This window comes from Pyxicephalus adspersus, chromosome 2 (genome assembly GCF_032062135.1).
Source record: "Pyxicephalus adspersus chromosome 2, UCB_Pads_2.0, whole genome shotgun sequence".
NCBI lineage: Eukaryota > Metazoa > Chordata > Amphibia > Anura > Pyxicephalidae > Pyxicephalus > Pyxicephalus adspersus.
This window is the reverse complement of record NC_092859.1, coordinates 113,521,051-113,531,857: the sequence shown is the minus strand read 5'-3', so window position 1 is coordinate 113,531,857 and position 10,807 is coordinate 113,521,051. Positions and strand designations below refer to the sequence as shown.

General features: G+C 37.0%; 2 protein-coding genes across 2 annotated transcripts in view; both read right to left on the bottom strand.

Annotated features, from left to right (window-relative positions):
- Positions 1–348: 348 nt before the first annotated feature.
- On the bottom strand, positions 349–2,906 carry SPMIP1 (sperm microtubule inner protein 1). The gene is made up of 2 exons (XM_072398762.1): positions 2,075–2,906; positions 349–511 (listed from the first exon to the last, which is right to left on the bottom strand). The coding sequence occupies exons 1-2, from the start codon at positions 2,532–2,534 to the stop codon at positions 396–398; spliced, it is 576 nt and encodes a 191-aa protein (XP_072254863.1). The 5' UTR covers positions 2,535–2,906; the 3' UTR covers positions 349–395.
- Positions 2,907–7,483: 4,577 nt separating this feature from the next.
- Positions 7,484–10,807, bottom strand: part of ATP6V1F (ATPase H+ transporting V1 subunit F) — a 4,148-nt gene continuing 824 nt past the window's right edge. The window contains exon 2 of the mRNA XM_072401913.1: positions 7,484–9,393. Coding sequence (XP_072258014.1) covers positions 9,192–9,393 — 202 coding nt within the window. The 3' untranslated portion in view covers positions 7,484–9,191. The remainder of the gene's footprint in view (positions 9,394–10,807) is intronic.

Below are 10,807 nucleotides of genomic sequence, written 5' to 3'. Positions count from 1 at the left end.
ATGCAAAATTCTGTTTGGTAGGAGTCACTTTAATGCACCATGAATAAAATCCAGTATTCCCATAGCAGGAGGGTCAGCAAACATATGGTCTAGCTTCCCTATTGATACCAATCCCTGTGGTCCTTGGCATCAGACTAATCATTCAGAAAAAAAAGCATGGATCACCTGTTGCTAAGATCCATCACAAAGGCCACTCTGTGCTCATGTGCAGAATAAAGGGACAGTTTTTTTTTTGTTTTTTTATTCCATGAAACAGCTCATTCAGAGATGGATCCTATAACACCCAGATAATTTGGTTTGCGTAAACAGTTAGTATAATTCTGCACAAAATGCCTGGACAGCAGTGAACTTGTTTTAGTTATTTTATTTGCAGGTTATATTTTTGTTTGCCAAAGTTACAAAGCCATATCCTTAGGGTGAGGTTGGCAGGGTATGCCGTTCTTTCTGAAGAAGGTGTCATTTACAATACGACAACGCCTGTATGGGCTGCCATTGCTGTTACTTGCATTACCTGGAAAAAAAACAACACTTTGATTATGAATGTTTTTTCCTGCAAACATAATGAATTACCAAACATACAGTAAGGCAATATGGGTACTACCATTATGGACTTGCTTTTAAAGCTGCAAGTGCTGTTATCTGCATTTGCGCTTTACTGCTTAAAGGCACTGACACAAAAAAAAAAAGATCAAGGGATGGAACTTCTTTCAAAGTTGAATATTTATGCCTAGTCATCAATTACTTAAACAAGTAATCCCTTCCAAAATTGGGCCAGAAACGGCAGCCTCTATATTTCTTTCCCAAAACAATTCCTATATTAAAAAAGGAAAAAAAAACATATCTACAAGGCAACTAAAAAGTAAGGGTATGCAGTTCTATCAGTAGTTCAACGAAAAGGAAAGGAAAAATACCTGCTTCTGCAACAGGTAAAAAAGTGTGCGCAATAAATATATAGGTAGGTATAATAAATCTATGTACAAAGCAACAAAGCAAAAAAAAAACAATAAAATCATACATGTGTCTGGTCAGGAATGCAATTAATCTTCCACTCTAGTAAAATAAACAAAACTTGAGTACATACACTAGTAGGAAACAGTCTAAATCTACAGTGCAGTTTATATACCGTATATATTTATAAAGGCAAAGGGCAGATGGTGCACAGGTGTGAAGTTGGTTGAGTTAAAACCTGCTATAATTCAGACTATATAAAGACTATATATTTAGCCCAAAGGTGGATAAAACAGATGCAACAAGCCACAAAATTAAATGCAGCCACATTTCTGGCAATCAGTCTGGGTGGTCTATGTAAAACAAACAAATCACAACTCTGTAAGGTTTTGCAACACAGTCTTAAGGATAGTGTTTGCAGACTAGATTTAGACAATTTTACAGCGTCATAATTTAAATAATCTGAGTCACTAAAATAATTATTTTAAATGTCTTGCTTCTTGCAATACTTTGTAACTATATATGTACATCAGGGTCAACTGAATATTCCTGAGCAGCCTATATTTCTTGATTGCAAAGAGGTGTATCACTAAGTTCAGACTGATTTATAAAAAAACATTCTCCCTGTATTAGCATGAACAGTGAACATGTAAAATTGCAAAAGTCACATCTGATATGACTTTCAGATAAACATTCTAGTAATAGCAATAAATGTGAACACAGTACAAATACAACATATTTACCCTTTAGTATTGTGCGTCAGTGTATTAGATATTATTTCAACAAAGAAATTTCTTTTATGATTGGATACAATCATAAGGCCATGGTACTGATGATTTTTTTACAGATTCACAGAAAACAATAAACTATGACTTACAAACAGCATGTCCTATGTAGGAATTTCAGGTTTGTTAGATGTTCAGTGAAACATGAAGGAGATAACTAAAGAGTCACTGAAGCAATTACAATTCAAGCGTATAATAATCCACTATTGAAACAGGAGGAATGTTTGCTAATTAAACTAGGGTATCATTGTTACAGACAATTTTTTAGCACTGAAATATCTGTTTATATATCTAGCCAGCTCAAAATTAAACATAAAAGGTACAAATATATCTCAACTCACCCATTTGCCACCCATATTCCCAGCTGGAAACTAATGGGTAAGTGTATTTGTTCTCTGGTCTGAGATTATTCCTCGCTTTCATATATTGGTATCGTCCTTGCTCTTCTTTAGAAGTGCCAGAATACAGAAGATTTCGTGTTCTGGGACTGGCGGGTCGCATCAGGTTATCAGTGAAGCAAGTTGGCTCTATCTGGTTCCTTTCTTTTGGACTTTGTTTTTTCCTATGGATTTTCTCAGATCTTTTCTGATCCATACGGTCATGAATGACTGCATCAGTAATAGCTGGGAGCTTGAAACTTACCGTATTTTTCGTCATTACAATTTTTTGTTTTTTATTTTCGAAGCATGGTAAGTTCTGTCCATAGCGACGGCGCCAATTGAAACGTGTTAGGATCTCTTTGAGATAACATTCCCTCAAAAATTCTTGTTTCTGGGTGGTTAAATTAAATTCTCGTGCCATTGGACAAACTAGGTAATAAGATAGAAATCCACATAAAATCACAAATGTATATAAAAGATATTTTTAAATTGACAATAATAGGAGGTTTATTAAAAATCATCCTTACCTAAAAGCTGGATTAGAAAGAGGCAACTTCTCTTGGCCTACACAAACCTGTAGTGGTGAAGGTGAAGGATTGTTTAAGACTTTCTAATACCCTTCTTTACATACTGGTGTATAAAGAGAACATTGTGAATACCTTGCTTGGTGTTACACTTGGCTGACTGGGAAAACTAACCTGAAACCCATGTGAGAGTCATTACTGTTGTTGATGATGAGTTCCTATGGTGATATTATCATAGGTTTGGCCAGGCACCAAGACAGCATTTTTCTATCAGAAGTTATCATGTATTTATTTCCAGGATCAGAAAGCTACTTTTGTTGATCTTAAAGTGATTGTAAACCACATATAAAATCTTTTTTGGCTATCTGCAAGGGGTGGCATTCTTCCCACAGGCCAGTAATGCAAGAGGCATTGTTCCTACTGACCAACAAGCTAATGTACTTTGAGCTTTGGATATAGTAATTAAATCAGGGATTCCTCAAGACCTGAATGTTATTTCAAGCCCCCCCCCCAATGTTAAAAAGACTGATCTACCCACACAGAGGTATTGTGTTATAGTGCGGCTGTCCATGTGCCCAAACTACAAGAGCTTACCCACGAGTTAGCATTTTTGTGTGGGTGGGTGCTTATGTATTGTTTTAGGGCTGCTGTAGTGCAGGATACTTTCCTACAATTGTAAGCTTCACAAGGCCTCCCAAATTATGATGAATAACCCAATCTGCTGCAGACTAGAATACCTGATGACAATTCTCAGGTGGTCTGACCTATGCTGCAATGAGCAGTTTAAATGACAATCTTCTCCTCCAAATTAATTTGATGGCAAAGTCAGTATCCATATACGGTAATTACCAGATTAGGTCCACATATTCTGTTGTGGTGAGTCTAGGTACGTTAATATAATAAATGTTGTCTGTATTAGCACATTGTAGTGTCATTTATTTTTTGGCACCCTAACACACTAAGGCATAGTAACTAAACAAACAAGGTGTTGCAGTAAATTACAATGACCTGTAAAACAATGTTGTGCTTGGTGGTGGGCCACAATGTCAAAAATGTCCATTTCATTTTATACATTTGCCACACTGTCGGTCCAATGCGCAAAAACACATGAGAAATTGCATTAAACCATTGCAGCAGGAGACCTCAAAACCTAAAAACAGACATTTGTCACAAAATTCTTTTCCCTTTTTAGTCAAACCTTTAAAAGCATAACGCTACTTCTGGTCATCTGTATACATATTACAATGATTTTCCAAAACTTCCTACATACTTTAGTTCAAAATTTTGGAACATAAATTCTATTCTCCTCCAGCTTCTGCAGCCTCCTCCTGCTCCCTGTGTGGAGTTTCTCTGTAATTGTAGTGTCGGTCACTGTGGTGACACAATGAGCCAATCAAACGAGAAGGAAATTTGGGAAAGCTCCATAGTGCAGCAAACAGATCTCCCCCAGTGTTGCCATGGTTACTAGAAAGCCAGTTCTAAATACTTAGAAGATCAAAGCTTTCAGATTGAAATGAAAAGGTCATTTTATTTACCCTAGTGAACAAATCACAATTACTATACAATATATATATATATATATATATATTCATCAGTAATGTTGATCTCATGCCTATTACCTACAAGTGCTCCAGCGATGGCAGCATGACATTTCCCTGAGTGGGTGACACCAGTAAACCATGGTATTGCAATGCGTGTTGAAATAGTCTCTATGAGGAATGAAAAAGTTGACCATACACCTTGCGGTGTGAATCCATAATCTTCTTCAGATCAACCAACTATGCAGTATGAGAACCTATGTGACTCAAATATTATGTGAGAAAAGGAAACAGTTGTCTTCTATCCTGATAGTTCAGTCGCCAAACCCTGAATTCAAAATTTTACATTAAGATTTAAGCTCATACCTGGGTCTTTGGCTGAGCTCATGAGATGAAAAGGCAAAAATTGTATTAACAAAAATTTCAATGCAACAAACAATGCTTAATTCATCAATACAATACACAATGGTCTCAACCTCCAATGCGTTTTGCCAAATCGTCTTCTTCAGTGGGAGATTTGTTGTAGAGACACGGTTAAGCAACACTATTGTGTAACACAAAAAAGCAAAATATGTACAAATTAAGTTGTATAAAAGTATGTTTCTATCCATATTGGGTATATTATAAAACTTTAGGGAGTGGGAATATACATATTATATTACAATACTGATCTTTGCAAAAGAAAGAACTGATAGAATTTCGTAGGGATTGTTGCCCAAAAGGTTGAGGTTTGTTAGATGGTAAGATCAGGATTTTTAGGGAGCTCTTATGCTACATATTTTGGTAAATCTGGTAGATTAGATAAAAATAGCACATTCAGTTTAAAGTTGTGTGGCAAGCTTGAAAGTGACACCTTAGGAGCACTATGGGGTGACATAAAAAGAATGTTTTCATCCTATAACAGAAAATATCTAAACAATGGTGATTTATTATGCAGATACAAACATACTAAAGCATTAAATATAAACTAACATAGTAAAGCCTAAATGATACCTGACTGGGTTTATATACATGTGATATATGTGTGTTAAACTAGCATTAAAGAACAGAGGATATTAAAATATAAACAATAATATGGATAGTCTGAACATACCATTTAAAGATCAGTATCTTCAATATAGTCTCTGAATCCAAAAGTTCACTCAGAAGTGTTACCAAACACAGCAGTGCTGATACATTCCTATGATGCAGAGGACAGACAGGTGGTAAATGTAGCACTTACAGAGAAGTCAGATTCATTGTTACCAAAGCAAATCTTTCAAAATAAGAAAATTCTGATCATTCTTTTCAAACAAAAGGGGAACTTAAACTGACAAGAAGGGATCCAATAATTATTTGTTAATTAGCAGTTTCAAATAAAGTCATGAGATATAATCCTATAAATATATGCCTGAGGAATGCCAGTGACGTGTGCCTCCCTATTTCACAAGGTTCCTTTGTTCACATACAGGAAAATGAAATGGATATGGGATGTCTTGTATGATTTTGGGAAATTATGAGCAGATATCAGGCAGGTCCAGACCTGCCATACATGTGTTGGGTATTCAGTAGTGGCTACATACCATGTCTTACATGAAACAGTATCGGCAATTGAGCCCAGTGGGCTGGCTTTTGCTTTCATGGGATTTTTGGTATTTAACACTAACAGAAAATTAGTGTATGTCCAGCTTCAATATCTTGTCTAATATGGGAACCCTGATCACCACCAAAACAGTATCAACCCTTGTGTGTGGGGTACCAAAGCAATTGGCATGAGGAACCGCAGCAATCCATGGGAAATATATCACCAGTACTCCCTTTTCTCATTAAATAAAATCATGTTTCATTCACACATAGTCAGCAAATCAGAACAAAGCGTTTCTGAAGCACCAGATGTCCCTTTATCAAGAGGAAGACTCATGTTCTAAATGTGGCTGTGCAGTCCTACAGGCACCATCCAGTTTGGCCAAGCTTCCCCTTGCAAACTGTAATCTTACAGATTCGGCCGGACACATCTCCAATTATTTCCTGCAGTACAAATCTGTGTGAGGACATTAGTAAAGGAGAATGTGGCTGCTACTCAACTTTATTGGGATAGAGCACTGGAGAGGGATAGCAGGAAACAGTATTTCTTCTAAAATATATATTCCTCTAAAATATAAAGAGAACTTTACAATAAAAAGTATTTTTACAATAGAATAAATAGGACATAATATAGGACTGTAAAGGAAAAAGGTATAGTGCTTCAGTGGTCCTTACAGAACAAAATAATAACGTACCAATTATCTAAGCTGTATAATAAAAATAACTTCCCTGTCTTTGAGGTTAAATGTAAGAAAATAATAAAAAGTGTGTGTGTAGTTCCTTAGCTCTTTAAATCATTTCAGGTAGCTCCGATTTATGAAATTCAGAAGCCTGGCATCTTTATACCCATGTGATTCTGACTTTCTGCCACTAGATGGTGTTGTGTATAAAATCTTCAGCACATGTTGGGGATAATGCTTTCTATTGAATTTAGCAGGTACAATAAAAGTTACAGCAACATATATATTTAGAGAAAAAGTCATACAAACATACTGGACATACTGGCTTTCTTGGTAGAATGTGGAATTTTTTAATTATAATTAGTCCGATTTTCTAGCATGTTATTTCTATGTTGCTAAAATGCAAAATAAAATACTTTTTAATACAGTTTATATATTATTTCTTAACAATCAGTCTTCATGGATTTGGTTTTATTTTGTTAGTTACTTTATGCCATGTCATTATTTACTACTTGGATAACTGGTGTGCTACTATGTAGTTACATCAAAGCAGACAAAGGAGCTGATTTATTGTCCTTATGTATATACAATATTTGGCGGCATACCCCACAAGAGCAAGAGTAATAAAAAAAGACATTGCCACTAGAAGAAACGCTCTAATTTGTCACTACAGAGGAAACTAGAAAATGACTTGATTACATATTCTTTATTCTCAGAGTTCCTCCAGAAGATGTTGGCCAACTGACTAAATATTTGATGATGCCTGCATAGTTCTGACACCAACATGTGGAAGGGCCAGCTGCATGACAGTAATGATCTTAAAGTTTTCTATTAGGGTAACATTCTAGCCAATCGTAATTGGGCATGAGCTACCAAAAACAATGGATCATCTTGTTGTAACTTTATTGGCAAAGCCCCAAATATCTTTAAAAACTACAGATTATTGTGATACTAGACAATGATGTGTTTCTTAACACATTCCATTATGATTGAACATTAATTCGTGGTAAATTACCTGTAAAAAACATACACACATATTTATCAATTAAAACAAAACACAAAATGTTGATTTTTTCCACTGTTGGGTTATTTATTGAAACAATTCAATAAACAGATTTATAAGTTAGCCAATAATCATGGATAAAATTATTTAGGTGATGACAAAAATTACCAACAAATACCATGAAGAAAAGCCACTCATTAAATTAGAACTCCCAATATATTATCAATAATACCCACACACAAATCTTGTAAAATGATCTTTAAGACTAATAAGAACAGCACACTGCTCCGTAGCTTCTGATTTGTTCATTTATTTTAAATGAAGGTCAAATAAAAAGCACTTGTCTTTAAATTGCTTTGGATAGAGATGGGAAGAGCTTGAATCCTCCACACTCAGATTTTGTAATAATTCCCACGAGGATGGAAAGTGAACAAAAAACTGTAATTTTGAGTTGTCATGTGAACAGGAAGAAAGAAATCTTCCAATGACAACAAAGTGGGATACAGGGACAGAAGTGAAGGTAATTCTCCCCAGTACACAGATTTCACAAAAGGTCCCTCTATGTCAGTGAACATGCAGTAACACATTACTATGCTGCATATGTTTATGCATAATAAAAAGCATTCAGAAACAGATTAATTTGGGCAAACAGTAAGATAACACAAGTATTTTTGTTGTTTAATTCACTTAAATGGACCCTTTAATACATGGTATTGAACAAAAATACAATATATTCAGTCAAAATAAATTGATTATTTTTACAGATGAATTGCAAGTTTCCAGCAGACATAACACACATGAACTGTCCCACACACTAGGTACAAGTGGTATGAGCTGCCCTATAAGGAACAGAAAGGGGATTAACTACCACAGCCTCCCAAAAATCAGAACTAGATATACCTGTTTTTAATGGGCAACACAGATTTCTTCTAGAAACTAAAATCATGTTCACATGGACAGCCGTGGAGAGGTGCATTCACTGCTTCACAATTGTGTGTACATGAGGCAGCCTCCTGCGTCAAGCTGAGGTGTCTGTTCAGGCAATGGGTGGAATGGATAACCGACTGGCAGCAGCTGCATGTACCATAGGAGAACATGGGTTTGCCACAAATATTTATTACTGCTAACACCCCTATTAGTTTCAGTGATAAGTAGCACACAGTAGCAGTAGATCAGAAGTTGGGAGGCAGTGCAATTGATATAAACACTCATCTGAACAAGCCCTAGGACACAAGATATGTTTAAAGTTACTCACTCATTACGGAGCGTAAAGCCAGGGCTGATGGGGGTCTGTTTGCATCAAGCAGGGTTTGCGTTACCATACAAGTTTAGGGACTGTAGAACAAGCTCAAATACACCTGTCAATGAATTCCAACATAAGTTTAGAGGCATCTCAAACAGATGTCAGACTTTTCCATTGACACAAGACCAAAGCTCACGGACACATACATTTATAAATCTGATGTATTATGTACATATCCTGGCTGTACATCATAGGATTTTATAGAAGCAGATATACTTTTCCAGATTTCCATCACATAGTATAATATGAACACAAGTCACACATTTGGGGTATTTACATAAGGGGCTAACCGGGTAATAATAAAGCCAATGTTCCTAGTATAAATTATTGAAGGGGAAAAAAAACATTAAAGGGCAACAAAAGAGCAAAACACAAACTGACAGTTTCTACTATTAACACATCACTGACATACAGCAAAATTCTGGAAGTGAAAGAGTTACACAACTCCCATAACAGGAACCTTGAAGTTATCGCAAGTCTTCGGCAGTAAACATGCCCCTAGCCCTCCGCAGTATGGAGTCCTTGTTGGCATCATATGGGTGCTCCTTAGAAGGAATCTCAAGCACGGCTGGAATGGAGACATTGTGGGCATCGATGGCATGACGAATCATCTCAGCAATAAACTGATTGATCAGAATAATTCCAATGTCATCACGATTCAGAAAACTCCTGGACAAGGGAGGACAAAGAGATCGTTATTGATTTGTAAGAAGGTCAGATAAAAGCTGTACAATCCAGACTGCTGCAGATGTCACCACTACAGCACAAACACAACACATTGACAGTAAACAATCAGCCTTTGTTGTGAACATAAACATAAGACTGCTAAGAGAGTGGAAAATCTGCAGGAATGTACATGGAACATGTGACCATATGGAAAAGAAAAAACAGAAGTCTAATGAGTCAAAGGCTGGAATAAAACATTTCATGAATCACTGATCATATATTAGAGTTTTCTTTTATTAAGTAAATATTACAAATGTACAAAAATAATATAAAAGGGAGCTGTGTGGTCTTTGTGGTCTAAATAGAAATAATGGAAAAGCTGCCTGAAATCACCAGATTAGGTGTGTGTTACCTATGAAGATAGATTGGTCACTGAGGGGTACAGATAGAGCTTTTTTTTTTAGTATCCCCTCGGTTGTGAGCCGCGGTATGATACAGATCCGGAAGATTTTATGAGTGTGAGACCAGGAGATAGATGTGAGAAAACCTGGCATGCAGGGCTACCATTACCAAATGCCTTCTGGAAATGCTAATAGCCCGGCTGATTCTGGCTCTGTATGGCCCTATACTGGAAAAATCATGTAAAATCAGACCTGCGCTCTCAGTCTATGGCTCAAGCCAGCAGATCAGTATGGCAGCCACAATAAACCACATAACAGGTTTCTCCTAAATCTATTCTTTATGTGTGTTTACAGGGAATGGGGGATGGAGGATGGAGGGCGGCTCAGTCATGTAGTCACAGATTTTACTGAACTGAAATCATTTCCAGAACAAATTCCCATCACTGGATATGTGGGAAGCTGAACAATCACAGCATGGCCACCTGCATTCCCTTTGGTAATCATGGTATTGTTGCCCGCTTTCCCCATTGACAATCATCACAATGCCACCCACATTCACAATTGTTTATTATGGCATCGCTGCCCACATTCCCCATTGGCAATCACAGCATTGACACCTGCATTCTCCTTGGTAATCATGGCATTGCTGCCCACGTTCCCCACTGGTGATCAAGGCATCGCCACCTGTCTTATCCATTGGTAATGGTGGGATTGCCACCCACGTTCCCTACTGCTTTACATGGCATTGCTGCCCCTATTCCCCATTGATAATCATGGCATTGCTGCCCGCATTCCCCATCAATTATTATGGCATTGTTGCTGGCATTCCCTCATAGACAATCATGGCATTGCTGCTCACTTTCCCGTTAAATGGGCCCAGCCATGGTTTATGATGACATGTTTTATTCAGTGCCTGGCACTGAATCTACAAGCCAGACGCATGAGGAATGATATAAAGTACGGCCAGGCCTCCCCCCATATCACAGCACGGCCAGGCCTCCCCCCATATCACAGCA

Excerpts from the sequence above, each read along its gene's own strand:
- SPMIP1 (XM_072398762.1), bottom strand. The coding sequence starts at position 2,534 with ATGGCACGAGAATTTAATTTAACCACCCAGAAACAAGAATTTTTGAGG. Across the intron at positions 512-2,074 it reads GGAATATGGGTGGCAAATGG|GTAATGCAAGTAACAGCAAT; the intron begins GTGAGTTGAGAT and ends TTTTTTTTCCAG.